This window comes from Bubalus bubalis, chromosome 21 (genome assembly GCF_019923935.1).
Source record: "Bubalus bubalis isolate 160015118507 breed Murrah chromosome 21, NDDB_SH_1, whole genome shotgun sequence".
Lineage (NCBI taxonomy): Eukaryota > Metazoa > Chordata > Mammalia > Artiodactyla > Bovidae > Bubalus > Bubalus bubalis.
This window is the reverse complement of record NC_059177.1, coordinates 9,662,719-9,683,142: the sequence shown is the minus strand read 5'-3', so window position 1 is coordinate 9,683,142 and position 20,424 is coordinate 9,662,719. Positions and strand designations below refer to the sequence as shown.

The 20,424-nt window shown below is 43.3% G+C and overlaps 1 protein-coding gene across 25 annotated transcripts in view; it reads right to left on the bottom strand.

Moving 5' to 3' along the window:
- ARPP21 (cAMP regulated phosphoprotein 21) overlaps positions 1–20,424 on the bottom strand; it is a 165,010-nt gene that overhangs the window by 58,701 nt on the left and 85,885 nt on the right. For 15 of the 25 annotated variants that reach the window (XM_006048247.4, XM_006048248.4, XM_025272480.3 and 12 more), the window contains 4 exons: positions 18,963–19,195; positions 9,919–10,152; positions 1,370–1,551; positions 295–390 (listed from right to left, as the gene is read on the bottom strand). In XM_006048247.4, coding sequence (XP_006048309.2) covers positions 295–390; positions 1,370–1,551; positions 9,919–10,152; positions 18,963–19,195 — 745 coding nt within the window. Of the gene's footprint in view, positions 1–294; positions 391–1,369; positions 1,552–9,918; positions 10,153–18,962; positions 19,196–20,424 lie in introns of those variants that run through there. The other 10 variants (XM_025272484.3, XM_044934255.2, XM_044934256.2 and 7 more) reach the window with 3 other exon arrangements.

Sequence of the window (20,424 nt, the reverse complement as noted above, 5' to 3'; positions counted from 1 at the left end):
GGGAAGCACAGAGGTCTTAACCGCTGGACTACCAGGAAAAGTCCCAAGCTGGTAAACTCTTAAAAAGGGTATCAGGGTATCAGACTGCAGGAGCATTAAACATAGGACAGATGACAGAGAGGAAAGCATTCTTTCTGGAGAGGAGTGGCAATGTTCTGGAATGAGACATTCACGCACCACGTCCCCACTGACAGACAGCTCAGGGCCCCCCACCCAGCATCAGTCCACCCAGCAATAGTAAAACCAGAGAACACACTCTCCCAGGAGAAACGTCATCCCCACAAGTTACAGTACCAGGGGGAACTGCGGCGTTGGCGACACGGGCAGGAGATGCTGGGGAGGAAAAGACACAGCTGGGTATTGTACGGACTGGGAGGAAGCCTGCAGGCCCTGGACAGATTGGAGGAAAGAGAAAGCTGATCAGGTTAACAGGTGAGTGCTGGGGGTGGCAATCCCACTGCCTCTGAAGCACACCACTGTCCCGCACAGGCAGACTTGGTTCAGTGCACACTGGAGAGGGGGGCCAGCCACTGATGGGAAGCCAGAGCCAGGCAGGCTGGCACCAGCCAGCCTTGGGGGAGGCTTGCTGCCCAGATAAGAAATCATGTGTGTGAAACTTCTGAAAAAACTGTAAAGCACTACAGAATTTAAAGAATTTCATGTAGTTTAGTTTTTTTTTTTTTTTTTTTAAAGAAGTATTGTGAGACTTTTCATGTTGTTGGTGGTGCTCAGATTCCCTGGCTCTAAAAATATAGTCCAAAGGCTAAGAGTTGCCAGGGTGAAAAATTTTCGTAAGAAGCAAGAAAAAAAACAAAAGAAAACCGAGGTTCACCTTGGCAACTTCCCTGGACACCTCAGGTTTCTGTGGCCATTTCCACATGTTGCCCTAAAACAGGAGGGCAGCCCTATGTCTGTCCAAGGCACAGGTGAACAGCTAGGCCACCTTGGAATGAGCTGGTTTCTGTTCTTCCCGTTGGTAAGACATTTCATATTGAGTCTTTGCAAACACGCGCACTGCTCTGCATTGGGAATGATGACAAATAGGGCTGAATGAGATTGAGTTCCGTCCCCAAGTCAGGTTCCTTGACCATACAAGCAGCGTTTGTCATTCCTGTTCCCAAGCACCACGCCTCAGCATGCGAGTCACTGGATGGGGTGGGTGCTCAGCTCTATCTACACTTAAGGATCCAGGTGAAGTCCCATTAGCCTATCAGCCAGGGCTCTCCGTGGCCAGCTTTTATGATGGAGTTGAGTGGACAGGGGTGGTATCCATGGGAAATAGCCCCCTTCCTGACACATCGCATGTCCGAGGCTGGCGTGACCTCCGTCTCCATGTGCCTCCCCTCCTGGTCTTCCCACCAGCTCTTACCTGAGTGACCAGGGGGCTGGCCATTTGTGGCTGGGCTGGCTGGACCTGCTGTTGGGGCTGCGGGGAGGGCTGCTGCTGGGGCTGCGGCTGGGCCTGCCCCACCATCGCACTACGCAGGGGCTGCTGGCTGGCTGGGGGGTTGTAGATGGCGGGGGTCCCATCAGGATTCACGAAGGGCTGGCCTGCAATGGGACCATACCTTGGTCAAGGGAAACTTCTCAAGCCCTCTTTGGACACAAAGAACCCCTTTGAGAGATGCTCAAGATGGAACCTGAAGACAAGGGCCAGTGGAACCCCGGGACACCAGAACCTTCACCAGGGCGAAGACTTGACTGTTTAAGACTCATCTGGTTGAGCAAAATAATGGTAGAATAAGCCCAGAGCAATTTGAGATACTGCAAATAAAGCCACCGCCTTCAGGGTGATTCGCCAAAGCTAAGAGTACCTGTGCGTAGCAGCACCCGGAGAAGGAGGCCCGTCGAGCCCTGTGCGTGCGGTCCTGTACCTCGCAGCCACCAGCGAGGTAACTTACACTGAGATTAGGGCTGTTTTGCCTTGACAGCTCCGCGGCATTCAGTGACTCATTATTTACCAGTACGTTTGCTTTGCTTCCACTGGGCTGGTCACCAACTCAGAATCATTATCTGTTCCACAAATATATGTACAACCGGAATATACCGCATGCATTCATTCACTTCTCTAAGTAGACAGTGGTTGGGGAGGGGACTGAGATTTTAAAGGTTGTGCATAATAAATCCATCATAGAACCATCTGGTCATGGGGAAGCAAATACACATTGTCTTGTCCTGTGAAATACTGGCGTGGTTCACTGTTATTGCTCCTGCCATTTGAGGAGTATTTTATAGTTTACAAAATAGTATCACTGGGACCTCATTGGGCCTCCAAGGAAGAAAGATGTCATTGTGTTGTGTTTCTGAAGAGGAAAGACAGGGCCACTAGGAAGGTTACAGGAATGAGGGGCTGAAAGGAGAAGGGTAAGGAGAAGCAAATGAAAGAGAGGGGATAAGAGGAAGGGAGGTGAGGGAGAGAAGAAATGGGTTTCCAATATGACAGGTGCAGCAACAAGCACCTCACACCCAGGGTCTTCTCTTCCAAGAATCCCACAGATGTGCAATCTCATTCCACTCTATTATTTTTTATTCATTTGGCCGTGCCACGTGGCTTGTGGGATCTTAGCTCCCTGACCAGGGATCGAACCTGTGCCCCCTGCAGTGGGAGTTCTAACAACTTAACCTCCAGCGAAGTCCCTCATTGCACTTTTAGAGACAAGATAATCAGGGTTTGGAGGGCCCAAGCAACTTATTCAGAAATAAATGAAGCAGTAACTGAGACACTTACGCAATGACTCTGGTCCATTCACCTCCCATCACACCAAACAACTTTGGTGAACTACCCAAGTTTGCATGATGAATACATGGGACAATGAATGAGGTTCCATGAAAAAAAAAAAAATCCAACCATAACTGAAAACTGTTCATTAACACGTGAGAAGTTAGGAGAGGTGTGGGTCATATTTCAAGGTGGAATCACCCTCAGGATTGGTAGATAAAGAAGACCCAGAATATGGGTGAACAGATGGGCAAAGTGTCTACAGGTAAAGAGCAACGGCCTTAATTTCAACTCATTTAGGAGCTGACACGGGACTCCCCTGGCTGCCCAGTGGTTAGGACTCTGTGCTTCCACTGCAGAGCACACAGGTTCAGGTTTGATCCCAGGTCGGGCAGCTAAGATTCCAAATGCCGCATGGTGTAGCCAAAAAAAGAAAAAAAAAAACCACCTTCCTTTAAATACTGATGAACCTATTTGCAGGGCAGGGAACAGAGATGCAGATGTGGAGAGCAGACTTATGGACACAGCAGGGAAAGGAGAGGGTGGGATGAACTGACAGTAGCATTTAAACATGTGCATCACCATGTATAGAACAGATGGCTGGTGGGAAGCTGCCGTACGACACAGGGAGCTCAAGCCCCTGCTCTGTGATGACCTGGAGGGTAGCATGGGGGTGGTGGGAGGGAGGCTGAAGAAGTATATGTGTATTTATGGCTGATTCACGTTGTTATACGGCAGAAACCTACACAACATTGTAAAGCAACCATCCTCCAATTAAAAATAAATTTTTAAACGTGAACAAATAAACACAGATGGCTCTGGAAAAAAACACCTTCCTTTAAAAAGAAGATTAGGAACTGACACGAAAGCTTTAGCATTTCAATCCAAATTTTCAGCACTCCTCTCAATGTGTGTGTGTGTGTGTGAGTGTGTGTGTATGTATCCAACAAGTAACTTTATATGCTGCATATTCATGAACGTACCTGCCAGAATCACAGAAGTTCTAACAGCAGTTTCATAATTAATCACAACATGTGATAGAAACGCAAATGGGCTAGAATTGTAGTCACAGGACAATGACTAAATTTAGAGGGTTTTTAAAAAATGTTCTCCATAAGCACTTGTTTCTCTATCATTGTTATTTAATTTTAGCTATGTTTTATTGTCTTATTGTTCTTTTTTCCAAAATAACTCTTCTGAATTAAAAAAAAAAAATCTGCAACCCATTTTTTCCTGTAAAACCCAACAATTCAAGAAAGAATGAAAAAAATAGCTCAATTTACAAAAATCTAATGGCCCATTTGGGGTTCTAATCCTTTGTTCTCTCCTCCTAGTTTGCATCTTACTAGGTAAGAGGAAAATTTTAGTCTTAACATTAAAAAAAAAAATAGCAACTACATATGAAATCACTTTCAAGTCAGCCTTACTCTATGCTCACACACACAAACACAAACATGCAAAGATGGAAAACAAAAAGAAAATGAACTTTACTATTTCTATGACTTTTACTTAAATTGGATTTTTTTTTTTTAAACTGCTATTTGTGGATTTTTGGTCACACCATGTGGCATGTGGGATGTTAGTTTCCTGACCAGGGATTGAACCCATGCCCCCTTCACTGGAAATGTAGAGTCTTAATTATTGGACCAGAGAAGTCCCACTATTTCTGAGACTTTTGATTTACCCCAGTGAGAATAAAGGAAGTGTGAAAAACTGACCATACTTAGGGAGAAGGCAATGGCAACTCACTCCAGTGTTCTTGCCTGGAGAATCCCAGGGACGGCGGAGCCTGGTGGGCTGCCATCTATGGGGTCGCACAGAGTCGGACACGACTAAAGTGACTTAGCAGAAGTAGCAGGGTATAAATATAACTGTAAAGTATTTAGCTGCCAATTTAGATTCTCTGTTTAAAATAATATTATTGTGCTGGGGACTAGAAGAAAGAAGTAACTCTAAATAACATGTGAAAATTACTAGGGCTTGCTTCCCTGGTCTTTGAAGGCAATGGCACCCCACTCCAGTACTCTTGCCTGGAAAATCCCATGAACGGAGGATCCTGGTGGGCTGCAGTCCATGGGGTCGCGAAGAGTCGGACATGACTGAGTGACTTCACTTTCACTTTTCGCTTTCATGCATTGGAGAAGGAAATGGCAACCCACTCCAGTGTTCGTGACTGGAGAATCCCAGGGACAGTGGAACCTGATGGGCTGCCGTCTATGGGGTCGCACAGAGTCAGACACAACTGAAGCAACTTAGCAGCTTAGCAGCAGCAGCAGCTTCCCTGGTGGCTCGGATGGTAAAGAATCTGCCTGCTATGCAGGACACCAGGTAATTCCTGGGTCGGGACAATCCCCTGGAAAAGGGAATGGCAACCCACTCCAGTATTCGTGCCTGGAGAATCCCATAGAGAAGCCTGGTGTGCTACAGTCCATGGGAAGTACTAAGAATTCACTTGGGTAGGGAGAGGGGACAGGCTCTTCTGGAAAGAGAACATAGTATAAAAGGTTGCTTTTTATGCTCACCAAGGAACAATGGAGAGAGCCGAGGAAAGTGAAAAGAGTCAAGACAGATGCCAGGGAAGAGACCAAAAACAACTTCCTATCAGGGCCGGGAGGTGACTCTTGGTTTCCAAGTCAGGCTCTGATGGCCTCTCTGTTTTCTACCTATTCACCAATCCAGATGCAATTACGATTGAGTACAGACAGCTAGTTTGAATGACAGCAGCTGAAAACCAGAGGAGAAAGGCTTACGAGCTCTAGGACTATTCCACTTAGCAGAGGTTTTCATGTCAGAATTGCAGAAGCATGCCCAGCAGGCCTGGCACGGGTGCTGGCAGGTAAAGAGGGCGTAGTGATAGCAGTAAGCCCGGGCTCTGAGCTGAGCCAGGGCAGAGAGGTTTGAATGCAGAGCATCCACCGCTCTCAAATGCATGACTTGAGGTGAAAAACGTCTCCGCTCTTCACATCATCGTGTGTAATGTGCAGCTGACATTATGTTACTAATAGATAATGACTGAGCCTCTGCATGGGACCGAGGTTCTGTTATCCGGGGATGCAAAACAAAAACGAAAAACTCAGTAGGACCTCTCCTCAGAAAGGGCTTACAAATGGGCTGGTAACAAGGAAATGAATCCAGGGGCAGGCCACACTAAAAAGAAAGTAATTATATGCTCTTGGTTTCCCATACTAAAGCATGGCCACTATGTACCTGACAGAAGGGTATTTATTTAAAAAGAAAGGGAGGGTATGATGGGAAAAATATTTTCCTTCCTAGTTCTTAAAAAGTGAGCAGTCAAATGATAAAGAAGCTGATGGTTATGGATAAGCAAAGATTACTTCAGGTCTTGCAAAGACATGTTTTTAGACAGCACACAAAAAAATTCATGGCGCATTCAAGCACAAGGCAGGAGCAGTTCAGATAAATTGATTCTAGACGTCCTGTGAAAACCAAAACGCAAAGCATTATGGAAGCCCACGAGGAGCATTCGGAACAAACCAGCCCTCAAAGGCAGCTCAAAGTCAAAGCCCTTGCAGATGGTGCATTCTTACATCTCACGCTCCTGAACTTAAGCCAGACAAAAGCAGAGCAAAGTGGCAAAACAACATACACAGACATTAACAAGGGCGTGAGGGATGCCAGTGCCTGTTGACATCTCTGGATAGCACCACATTGACAGAAAACTGCCAAAGATGAGCCTATGGCTAGAAATTTCCCGAAGGATGCTGAGTCTAAGACAGCTGGAGGAAGGTGCATCTCAAGAGTCAAACCCAGGCTTGCCTGGCAAGGATGAAGGCATGGTCCAGAGATAACTCTCGAGCAAAGAGCCTCTGATTCCTTCATCCAGATGCCCACAAAGCAAAGCAGCAGCAGTCAACGCAGGTCCAGAGTTAGAAATGGACCAAGTGGGAGCTGAGTCTAAAGCCAGACAAAGTAAAAAGTCCTGGTTGTATCTGGGGAACCGCAAGAATGTATATGGATGGGTTGGTTTCAGTTACCAAATATTCAGTGCCAAGTAAAAGCCCGGTCTGTTGTGCCGACAAAGGAAGTTTCATTTTTGTTTCAGTTAGGAGACAAATGATGGACAGGCACCTTAGAATTTCAAATCATTGCTTGTCTTCTTCCTGCTTAAGACAGATATTTTATCCATCATCATTTTACACACAAGGCACATTCTCAGATATATGACACTCGATGAAAAACTGCTCTACTCTCCACATCGGCAGGGATGATGAAGAGTAGACACTGTTTCAAAAATATGTAATTGTTGAGGACCTACTTCTGAGCACAGTGCCTCAGGCTGCTTCATCATCCACTCCAGGGAGGCAAAAAATATAACCAAGCGTGGCTCCTCCCCTCAAGCTCAGGAATGTGCTGGTAACTGGGAAATGGACCCTGAAGCAATTTACACAAGAAGCAAAGGAGTCACAGGCTCTGGGTTGCGTTTCTATCATGTATTGGCAGATAGGTAGTTAGGAAAGGGTTAAGAAAGGGTAAGAGGTGTGGATTCTAGGAGGGGGCAGCAATGCCAGAGAAAGATGAATTTCAGCCCAAAGGAGGCAACTTCCCAGTTTTAATAGTAGCATCATGTAAGAGATTAGATAGGGACTTCCCTGACAGTCCCGTGATTAAGATGTTGCCTTCCAATGCAGGGATTTTGGGTTCAGTCCCTGATTGCGGAGCTCAGATCCCACATGCCTCACAGAAACAATATTATAACATTCAATAAAGACTTTAAAAGTGATCCATATCAAAAAAAAATCTTAAAAAAAGAGAGATTAATAGCCTGAGACAGACTCACACACAACACACCAGAAATACACATATACACACATAAATATGATATATGACACGCATATATCTATATATGTACACTTTTTTTTCCTTTCCCTTTTTTGGCTGTATCACACAGCTTGCAGGATCTTAGTTTCCTGACCAGGTATGCAATGTGGGGCCATGGTAGTGAAAGCCCAAGTCCTAACCACTAGACCAGGAGGGGATTTTGTGCATATTTTTAATTGACAAAAATAAACACATTCTGGAAAAAAAGAAACATCACAACTTAACATCTCACCACTCATCGTGGCAAGAATAATTTAGTACGTTTTCCTCCTGGTCTAGGGAGAGTGTCATGAATGGAGACTCTGTTCAATAGTGTTATTAGATCCTTTAGTTAGGACTCTTTTGCAAAAGAGATATTTCAATAACAGCTCTAAATTACTCATGCCAATGTATAAAAATTGGGACTTGGCACCAGGAAGCACTGTCTTCCCTTTTCTATAAACAAGATTATAGATGATAATATACACATACACACGCACATCCACGCTATCATTACAAATCATTGTCCCCTAAAAAATACTCTGTTGAGCTTTTTGGAAACACTCTGCAATTCTGGTTAAAACATACCACTCAAAACTACGCCTAGTGGATACTCTTGTCTACAAACCCTCCCTATCTCAATTAAAAGTGAAAGAATTTAAGCTGACAGCATCGGATCACACTTTGATCTGTGCCCAGAGTAATGGATATGATCTTGGTTTTCTTTTCATTTCCTTTATAGTGCTTACAATGATCCAGATAAAATAAAAGCAATCTAATATCCTCCTTACAAGTATCTAATCTGAAAGCTTTCAAATGGTTTTCAATAAAATGATTACGCCTTCTTTCCCCTCAAGCTTATGGCATTTTCAAAATGTCTCAGCCACACACCGTGCCTTGAGAATGTGCCATATACTTTCATGAAAATGTCGCAATTATTCAAGTAAGTATTTTACTATCATGCTTACGCATCTCTGAATTTCCTAATTACTAGACATGTGAAAACATGGAGTCAGAGCACTTTTATGAGATTCTTAACCAGAGCTGCATTTAAAATTTTAGTTCATCAAAGAAATACTCTGGAATAATTTAAACCAAACCACAGATATATTTTGAGAAAATTCAAAAAATTTTTCCATTTCTTTTAAAGGTTTCTAGAGAAATGACTTACTGATGTCAAGCCTTCCAACCCAGGGTTCCCCAACCCTGGCACTACTGACATCTTGGAGCTGGATAATCTTCTGGTGTCAGGGGCTGTCCTGTGCATCTGGAGATGTGTAGTAGCATCTCTGGTCTCTCTCCTTAGATGTCAGTAGGAGCCCCTCCTCCCCAGGTCATGATAATCAAAATATCTGCAGATATTGCCAAATGGCCTTGGATACATGGGAAAATTGCCTCCCATGCAATTTTCATTCAATCCCATGCAGGTTGAGAAATATCCCTCACAGAGCAGGTGTTCATTAGTCTATCTGCCCAGTGCTCTGGGTCCTCTGAAGTTATTGTGCAAGTTAACTGACACCTAGAGAAATTAAATGAGTACTAAGCAATTTAAGATGTACAAACTCTTAGGTATAGAACAAACCACAAGGATACATTGCACCACGTGGGGAATATAGCCAGTGTTTTACAATAACTGTAAATGGAGTATAAACTTTAAAAATTGTAAAGCACTGTATTTTGCACCTGTAACTTACATAATGTTATAGAACTATACTTCGATTTTAAATAAGTAAAAAACAAAAGCCAGCAATGCCCATTCATCATGAAAGAAACAGTAGTCATGAAATGAGCAATTTTCCAAATCCCACCAAAACCAGCCTAACCCTAAAATTCCTGAAATACATAACACCTTGTCCTCTGTATTCCCTTGCCACTGCTGTTCCTTATTTCCCAGTGGGATCTGTGTGGGGTTGTCAGATGAGAAGACAGTCTATGTAATGAAGAATCTGCTCTGTGTCCAATTGAGATCTCAAGTTCCTGAAATTATCTTGCATGTAAAAACACTTTGAACAACAACAAGCTAACCATGGGTTAAGCCTGAGAAATATCAATTTTCAGTGAGTACCTCACAGTTTATCACTCAACAGTTTCTGATCTTAGCTCCCAGGAATACATGAGGGAGACCATGCCCAGGAAAGAGAGACCAGAGAGAAAAGTATATTTCTAAAAATATCTGTATTTTGATTTCCACATCAATATTGATATCGATACCAAGATACAGATTCCAGCTCTCTATAGATCTGCTCTTTCTAAAACAAGACCCTCCACCACCATTTAGGCCCCAGGAATTTTCAGACCACTGGACAGAAAATTCAAAAGCTCAAATTCAACTTCAAGACCTCTGATCTTGTGTCTCAGTCAAAGAGAGGTGATGAACAAACCTGTGTGTGGATTAAGGAGGATGCTTCCGGGTGGGATGCCTGTGGCAGCTTCGAGCGGAAGAAGGATGTAGCTGGTGCTGCTGGGAGCGACCTGGCCCCCCATCCCATTCTCTGGGTAGGTCACACAGCCAGGAGAAGTGGCTGCCACGCCCGAGACCAGCGGAGTGCTCTGGAGAGGCGGATACGTGCGTGACAGCGATCCTGAGGAGCCTGCACTGCTGGAGGACTCGGAACCTACCAGAGAGACATAGATCAATGAGTCATTCCACATGGAGAAGGGGAGAGAAACCACTCCTTACTGTAAACAGTCCATCACTAAAGAATCTGAGGTGTCTGCTGCAGGATGAGACTAACTAATGCCTCTCCCACATTTTATTGAAATATTTGTCACATGTTTTTCAGATGTATCAGATTCCCAGGAAAAGAGAGATGAATAATGAGCCCTCAGTTCCTGGCATCTCGCACACTGCTAGGGTGATGAGCTGGTAAACGGTACCATAAAGCTCGGAACTCAGTGCCTGAAAATTCCTGTCTCCTTGAGTAGAGAATGATGTGGAAAGATCTTACTGAGCTTGAGTACAACACTAAAATGGCTGGGGACTTCCCTGGTGGTCCAGTGGTTAAGAATCCACCTTGCAATGCAGGGGACGTGAGTTCCATCCCTGTTGGGGGAACAGAGATCTCACGTGATGTGCGGCAAAAAAGCTCACATACCACTACTAGAGAGCCCATGCACTGTAATGAAAGATCTCTCCTGATTCAAAGAAGATCCTACATGCTGTTAACTAAGACCCGAAGAAGCCAAATAAATGTTGTTATTCAGTCACTAAGTCCTGTCTGGTGTCTGACTGTTTGTGGCCCCATGGACTACAGCATGCCAGGCTCCTCTGTCCTCCACTGTCTCCCAGACTTTGCTCAAATTCCTGTCCACTGAAGCCAAATAAATAAATACATAAAAGTTAAAATGACTGGGATGGAGGTTAAAATGACTGCAGTTTAAGGAGGAGTCCACGGTCATGTAGATGGTTCTAAAGTACTGGTTCTTCAACATCCATAAACCTGAATTTTGAAAAGGTCATAGTCAGAAGTGATCTTTCCCTTCATATATGAGTAGAAGAACTGGCTCATTCCTTTTAATTAAGATCTAGGAAGTGCTTAAGATCTGCACCAGATCTTGCATATTCACATTATTAATATGATCAAGAGGTAAATCAAGGAGGTCTTGGCCATTATGATAATGACTGATCATTCTTCAGATGACACAAGACCATGGCGGGGATTTGTGGACTGACGATTTTTCACATACGCAGGTAACTGGGTCAGTGTGCAGAAGCCACCGAGATGGAATTCAATGCTAATCATCTCCCTTTCCCTCCAATGTGGACAAGAAAAGCTACATTCCAAGTCCATGAGACACCAGCAACCAGAGCCAGGCAGCTCCAGCGCCCTTGACCGTGGTTGTTTTGGGGCCCTGAATATTAAATCAGAGCCTCAGAGAGAAACTGCACCAAGCCAAATTTCTACCTCTGTGGATTCAGACTAATGGATTGAGTGACATCACAGCTTGTAAGAGTGGAGTATAAGAAACTTTAAAATCTATTAGCCCACACTATTGATTTATATCATTAAAAATTCATTGTTCTGTGTCACTAGAGGTTCATATATACACAAAGAATATTTAAGATTGTTTTGAAGATTCTAAAATGTGGCTTTAAACTGGAGAACGTTTAAGATAAGTGAGAGGAATATAATGTGACTGCAGAGAAAAGGGACCACTAGAGAGTGCAGTAATATTTTTGTTTTTATTTTTGAATACAAGGTGTGAATTTATTTTCAAATTCGAATCAAACATGGTAGAGTGGCTTAAAATCTTAAACTAAGTTATCTGAATTGAACACATTCAGAATTGGGCAAAAATAGTCATGACTATGTTGCCGCATTCCTTCTCAGAGAGACCATTTCTTGTCCTTCAAAGTAGAGTATCATCAATGTTGGAGTGTAATTAAATTATTTTCTCATTGACTCTTTTAAGGGACACCTAAAAGTATATAAAAATAAAAGTCAAGTTATCCTGAATTAGAAGGATAGTGATATTTACTGGGTGCATAGTATGTGTGGACATCTTGATAAAACCTGTAATTTGAAGGACTATGACTACGCACACAGGGAGGGAAATGGAAGCACAGAGAAGGCAGCTAACTCAAGCCAACTCATACAGCCAGATAATGACCCAGCTGGGATGTGGTCTAGGCAGACTGATCTAGATTTGACCATGACCCAATACTGACCGACATCAGGGTTCTCGGTGGGAATCTCCAGTGCTTTTTTGATTATTCAGAATGATCAAGTTGCAGGTGAATTCAAGATGGTCCACCTAACTAATGGTGATATGGTTCTGAATAATATATGGGTACAAAGCGGGAGGGATGAATTGGGAGACTGAGACTGACATATGTGCACTATTGATACTATGCATGAAACAGATAACTAATTGAGAATCTACAAGGAACTCTAATCAATGCTCTTTGCTGATCTATATGGGAAGGAAATCCAAAAGAGAGGGGATATATATATGTATGGCTGATTCTCTTTTCTGTACAGTAGAAACGAACACATGGTAAAGTAACATACTCCAATAAAAGTTAGTTAAAACATATGGGCAGAAAAAGAAAGGATCTAAAGGGAAATGTGGGAATGGTGAGGGTAGCTGTGGGAACACACGGCTAACATGCCTGATCCTGAAGTCACTGCTCACTGCAAGCTGTAGTGTGTGTTTGTGGACTTGTGTCTATGATGTGAGGCTACAGTCCAAGTCTGACACTTAAGAGTCAACAACAACAACAACAGTAATAATACAGTAACACTTTCCGCCTCCAGGCATTGAAGGTCACACACAATTGATTCAGCCTGCGTCCAGGCTGATGGGTTAGACAGTGAGAAAAACTGGGGCCCAGGAAAGAATCTAGGCCCAGCCTGGGCATGTGTGTTGGTGCTGGAGACGGATACACATAGACGGATGTGCCTCTATAAAATCCAAAAGATGATTTCACCTTGGCTTTTGGAAGATGGCCATTGATCATTGATTGGCAATATCATAAATTTCCTTCTACTGGCTGAGAAAAAGCAGCAGCTTCAATAGGAACAATGACGAGACGAGGTAAATACAGGGCCCACAGGTTAAGAGAAAGAGAAGAAGGAAAAGTAAATTTGGCTTAAACCCTCAACACTTGCAAAGATGGAACCAGCGAGATTCTTTGAAGGGATGGCTCAGCCAGGATCATGCAGCCTGGCTGGTGTCTAACCAGCTTTGAACAGTTTCTGAACATCAGGTAAAGCAATATTCTACATATAACCATAATTAATGGCAGTTCTTGATTAAAAAATGGATGCTACCAATGGTGATAAAGGTCACAGGAGTAGAAGTGATCACAGTTTTATAAAAAATTAATATTTGAGAACTTTACTACTTTGGGCACTGAGAGGGTTTGTGTTTTCTTTTTTCAGGGACTTAGTGATAGCAACAGCAAATATTTAACCAGTATGTCAGTGTGGCCAAGTGCCACACTGATAATTCTGTACGAATTATCTAATCTACTTTGCACAGCAACATTGCTTTGCAGATGAGAGCTGATCCTCAGAGATGCTAGGTAAATTTCCCAAGTGCAGTGGAGAAGTCTGAGTTCAAACAGAGGCAACACAATTCCAGGGACCACTCTTGAAGCCTACAGGTCACGTGTTTACGCTAGGGTCATTCCAGCAAGAACCGGTGGGACCAGGGCCGTCACCAGGCCTGATCAAGTTCCAGGAGATACTGCCCAGAAATGCAGCACTACTCATAATGGGTTGCTCAGAAGTCGGAAGTTGGACCTGGAGGGGCAGCTGGTGGGAGGTGAGGAGAGAAGATACCAGGGTGACAGCTGTAGGTGAACACTCAAGAGGAGACATGAAAAGGGAAAGATGGAAAGAGACTGGGGAAGAGATAACAAGGCAGACACAATGGAAATCCGGGGAAAGGCTGGGGCAGAAAGGGAAGGGTAGGGGCAGACTCCCTTGGAGAAGGGAGTGCACCATTCATTCCCTAGGGAGGGAGTTTTGGCTCTAGCTCTGCCAGAATTCCTTGTATTTTCCTCCGGAAGTGACTTCTTTTTTTTAGATCTCAGTGTCTTCTTTTGTAAAATGCAAGTCACCAGACTAAAGGATGAGTAGAGATGAGGATGATGCCCTTGAAGTTCCCCTTAGTTTAACACGCTTTAGACAGATTTCTTCCTGATTGTAGGCCCCCTTCCTCCCTTTTCATAGAACATCTTTGTTCCGTTAAGATGCAAATCTTCTCCCAGCCTCTTACCAGTTTTACAACCAGGAAAGGTCTTTCTTAAGGATGTGGGAGCCATGCCTTTGAAGTGTAATCCTCAAGAAAAAAATGGTGCCTTTCTCTGCTAGTCTCTGCACCAATCAGTAAACACAAGGGGTCTAATTAAATTGACCCATCACTTATGTAAGCTCCTCTAGCATCTTTCTCTAGCACACTTACAGACTCTCCTGTCTTTGTTTCTGCAGGGCTCAGCTTACTTTCTCTCACCTACTCCAAGAGTCTTGACCTCACTGGATTAGATATGGGTGAAGTCTTTCTTGCCTGTTTAACTCATCAGGGACAATTTTTCTTTTACAGGGACCCTGAACAGGAAAAAGAACATTTTCCTCCTGAATCCAGGAAAATGTCTCCAGAACCAGGGATCAGAGTTCAGTGGAACTCTGAACTAAAACTTCTGAAATAACGAGGGAAAGGATATCCAGGATGCATTAGCAGAGTGATGAACATTATCACAAAGAAAAGGAAGTGATGGAAAGATGACATGTCTTGCATTGGTTCCAGAGATATCCTGGGGCACAGACCAGCAAGATGACAACAGCAAGGATACCCTTGCAACCAGAAAATAAGATGCCAGGTCATGTCAATTTTGTGAAAACCAAGCAGAACGCGGTCTTACTTTTCCAGAGCAGCTACTTCTCAAGCTTGGTTTGTAGACAAGCCATCTGTGCTTGAACAAACTTCTCCTGTGATCTCGATGCAGCTAAAGTCGAGAAGCCCTGCTCTGACATCAAGAGGGAAGGACAGTAGTCAAACAACATGGTGTGGCCAGTGTGGAAAGAAACAGAGGTTACCCACTTATTTCTCAACCCCATGTCCACAGCAGCACTATCTACAGTAGCTAAGACATGGATGCAGCCTAAATGTCCATAAGTGGATGAATGGATAAAGAAGATGTGGTACATTTACAATGGAATATTACTCAGCTACAAAAAAAGAAGGAAATAAAGTCATTTTGCAACGACATGGATGGACCTAGAGATGATTATACTAAGTAAAATAAGCCAGAAAGGCAAATATCCTATGATATCACTTATACGTGGACTCTAAAAAACTGATACTGCTGCTGCTGCTGCTGCTAAGTCGCTTCAGTCGTGTCCGACTCTGTGCGACCCCATAGATGGCAGCCCACCAGGCTCCCCCGTCCCTGGGATTCTCCAGGCAAGAACACTGGAGTGGGTTGCCATTTCCTTCTCCAATGCATGAAAGTGAAAAGTGAAATTGAAGTCGCTCAGTCGTGTCCGACTCTTAGCGACCCCATGAACTGGAGCCCACCAGGATCCTCCGTCCATGGGATTTGCCAGGCGAGAGTACTGGAGTGGGGTGCCATTGATACAGATGAACTTATTTATAAAACAGAAACAGACATACAGACTTTGAAAACAAACTTATGGCTCCCAACGGGGGAAAAGGGGACGGTGAAAAATGAGGAGGCTGGGATTAACAGATGCACACTACTATATAAAAATAGATAACCAACGAAGACCTACTGTACAGCACAGGGAATTCTACTCAACACTCTGTAATAATCTATATGGGAAAAGAGCCTGAAAAAGAAAGGATATGTGTGTATGTGTAATTAAACCACTTTAATTAAACATCTGAAACTAACACAACATTTTAAGTAAACTATACCCCAATATAAAATAAAAATCCCCCCCCACAGCAACCAACCAAAAAATAAAAACACACAACATGGTGTGGCCAGCATGGAAAGAGATAGATGACACGGTATTCTTAATTCTCAACCCCACTGCCACTACCAAGAGAGAATGGGGCTGCAACCATTCAAGTCCTCTTCCCCATGAGGATGTGCTGAAATCAGCTGCCTCCACAGACCTTCGCTGGGCCCCTGGTAACTGGCCATGGCCATGCGCAGGGTGGAGGGTACAAGACGGGAAATGCAGCCCAGATCTCAAGAGGATGTGCTTGCACGTTTTGACTTCAGTAACATGCTTTTCCCCAAATGTAGGAAAATGTGTTTCCCATCTGGAAAGCATCTCATTATTATCTATTTGAAGCTAGAACCTATGTAATTAGAGGAGGAGCAGGAGAACTTAAATGTCTCCAGACTGAGTTTCGAAAAGGTCAAAAGAGCTTGCCATTCCACTGTGAACAATAAAGTAAAAAACAAAACAAAAACAAAACTGGAAACCTGGTATGATTCTGAAGCTCCATGACAGCGGAATTGACAGCTTTGCTTCATAAAACCATCCTGAGAGATTGTAAGTTTGTTTTGACATCCTATCTTGATCTCCTGTAATTTTTTTTTTCTTGCCATTCCTATACCTTGACAGGCTTTCAAATGGAGATGCTTAGATGAAAAGAAAAAAAAAATGTCTGAAGCACTTACAGCTTCTAATCATTCTTCAAAGAACATGGCATTTTAGCATTCTTGAAGTGTTTTAAATGTTTCCAAAGAGCTCTGCTTTGGAGATGACTGGTGGTTGGTGTGTGGAGAAGAACTATTAATTTGAAAATCTTAAGTGCTCTTTGGGTGCGCTGGAATTTTTAAGTGCACCATTTAAGGTACTTGGTTTCTGCGTTTGAAGGAGATTTAAAACTATTTAACCTTTCTTAGTTTGCAAGAGCTCAAGTGCACCATGGTGGATTTTCTTGACTCCAGTTGCTGCAGTAGTGGGGTATAAGAGCAACTGATTATAGGAAGAAACCAAGAATTCACCAAATGGTGAATAAAAATGCCAAAAGGCAGGGCAGGTCCACCTGACTGTTTCCAAGAAGCAGGATGAGTGTGTGTGTGTGTGTGTGTGTGTATGTATATATAAAGTAGTGGCTGAGACTAAATGCTATTAATTTTCTGCCTATATAGGAAAACACAAGATAATTTCTTAGGAAGCACTTGTCAACAACATAATTATGTTAAGCCATTAGCATAATGAGCCGAGATTTCACAAAGAGTCTCTGAGCAGTTGTGAGAAGCTTGGTTGGGACTGTATTCACAGTGGAGAGTAGCATGTTTTTTAACCTCTGGTTGGTGTTGCCCATTCACCATTGCCCTGGGGTCCTGGCCTCCCACTCTCCACACCCAGGCTAGGAATCCGGGAGCTGTGTACCCTGACCTCCAGACGCATCCCTGGACTACAACTCTCAACTCTCAACCTTAGGTGGGAGTCAGGGCCTCCAAACTTCCAAGGCAAAATCAAAACCAAAGGAAAACAATTCCATGCTAACATCGCAAACTTAAAGTTCATGGAGAGCTACTGAATGGTCAATCAGTCAGCTTCCAGGGATTTTTTCAAGTTTTTTGATTGTGGCCATTTGAAAATAATTTGAAACTGATGGTAAGGGATACTTGTGAGACAGAAGAGCTGGAAAGGGCAGACCATGAGGGATATTTCATAGACTGCTATGAATCCCATGGTGTTATGCGTCCATCAGTGGTAAGTTGTTTCAGGTTAATGGTTCTCTTAGATTTTTCATCATTGTGCATGTCTCAAAGACTGTTCATGCAAACCTGAACCAACTATGTCAGAAGATCACTATTCACTTGTATGAAAAAAAAAAATAGGAAAACATTAAAGAGATACATGCACCTAGCTACTTGGAAATGAAAACTTTCTGAGGCTCTTTTTCCTTAACTGCAAAACATTAAAAAGAAATAATAAAAATAAGCAAGAATTAGTGTTTATTGAAGGCTTATAACTTGCTAGCATGATTGGAATTTCTTTGTGTATATTAATTCTTAGTCTTTGCAATAACTTGCAATAAAGGTACTATGATTAGACCTATTTCTCAAATGAGGAAACAAATAAGTTCAGTAACTTACCTCAGATCATACTAAGTAAAGTGTGAAGTGTTAATTGCTCAGTCATGTCTGACTCTGCAGCCCCATGGACTGTAGCCCACCAGGCTCTCTGTCCATGGGATTTCCCATGCAAGAATCCTGGAGTGGGTTGCCATTTCCGCCTCCAGGGGATCTTTCCAACCCAAGAATGAAATCTGGGACAGATTCTTTACTGCCTGAGCCATATACTAAGAGTTAACCAGAGCAAGAACTGAAACAATTAATATTATAATTATCTGACAATGTAGTTTTAAAGAATAAAGCATAATATTAAATGTAAAAAATAGCTAACCTTGGTTAAATACTTGGCTTGTACAGGTGCCTCAGTAACTGATTTTATATAAATGATCAAATTTTAAATTACAATAGTTCACTGAGGGGAGTGAGAATAACATTCTATTATCACTTACATTTTATAGAGAAGGAAACTGAAGATAAGAACTGGGTTCAATCATGAACCCCAGGCACACGACTCGTGAGAACAGTATGGTTATTTCAGTGGCGACTCCTGACTTTTGGGCTATCCCAGGGACTAATAACATTCACCTCATCATCATGGGCTTTTCTGGTGGCTCAGACAGTAAAGAATCCACCTGCAATGTGGGAGACCTGGGTTCGATCCCTGGGTTGGGATGATCCCTTGGAGGAGGGCATGGCAACCCACTCCAGTATTCTTGCCTGGAAAATCCCCATGGACAGAGGAGCCTGGAGGGCTACAGTCCATGGAGTCACAAACAGTTGGACACGACTGAGTGACTAAGCACAGCACAGCACATCATCTTTAGTTCAGGGACTCAGAGAGTGCGCTGACCACACAGCTGGGATGGAAGCCAGAAACTATCATGGCACATAAACCCATTCAGTACTAACTACCTGCTTTGGACAGCTTCCCGGTACTTCTGCTACTGGACGTGCTGTCAGCCCTGCTCAGCACCGTGATGCCCCCGAAACTCGCCGTCTTGGTCATGGCCGGCTTGAGATTGCGGTTGGAGCTGTCGGAGTCTGTGCTGCTCCAGGCCCGCTGGTGGTCAGACCACTTGAGTTCATTCTCAGAGCTGCTCTGCCTGCTTCCCGAAGTTCTCCCTGAGCCGTCTCGGTTGCCTCTGGAGCGTGGCCACCGGAAAGATGCATGGGACAACGTTAGATTCCGTGAGCAGAATGGACACTGAGCGGGGCCTTTCTTGTAAGAATCATCTAGGCAAGACCCTTCTTGTCAACCCTTCCCAGGGGACCAGCTGCCTCACAAGGGACACCACGGACACCTCACTGATGTACACACAGGTCACACATCACACAGAATGCTCATGTTGCACACAGAAAAACCAAACTGAGAAATGTCACAAAATCCCTCTGCCAGTGAAGGAGCACCGAGAACAATAGGATATAAAATATAACTGGTAACTTCTCCCATGCAGAGGAGAGAGCGGGGTACATTCTCTGGACCCAAATCAATAGTGAATCGATGTTTGAGAGCAATTATGATGCTGAATGAACCTAAAAGCAACTCCCACTGAAAAAGAGTTCTTTCTTTTTAGCATTAAGTAATTGGACCACGGAAAAATGGAACACACAGTTCCAAAGAAGCCATTTACTAATTTAGTTTCGAACTTCATGAGAGATACAGATCTGAATGTATTAAGGCTTTGGCAGATGGCACAGAAATCACAGGAATTCCTCTATTAACCTATGGTGAGAATTTTGCCCGGTGAGTTTAACCTTCATGGGCAGAGGAAAGAGCCCTTTATCCCTTTCCCGCAGGAAAACTTGTGATAATAACAACGGTGCAAACACCACACTGACATGACTTTCCAACGAGATCAACGGAAATAACAAAATCGCTCCATAGGTGAAATGACACATTTGTTCAAAATTCAAATAGAAAAAGACTGAATTTACTGGAAGAGATCCAATAGCCAGAAGTCAATTTTGAAGACTTGAGAGCCTTTCTAAGCAGTGTGCAAAACTGCATGTATTTTACAGAGGAAGTTGATGAAATTTGCATTTTCATTGGTTTCCAATTGCTGAAAGAATAACTTGGTTACCGTTTGCAAAGCCTTTTCTGCAGTTGGAAATTATGGATCATCAAAATATTCTAAGATTCTCATGGACTATAAATAAAGAAGACAAAAACCATAGGCAATACATATAACCCCTAATTTCGTATCACTGTGTGATGTGACATAAATCTTCATCCAAACCTCTAAGATGTGAACAGTAGCTTTATTAATATTCTTCTAAAGACAATCATGAGATGCTACAAGTACACAGATCTGACTGAAACACTCACCCGCCACATTGTACAGAAGGCATACAGAAAATTGCAGATTTTGCT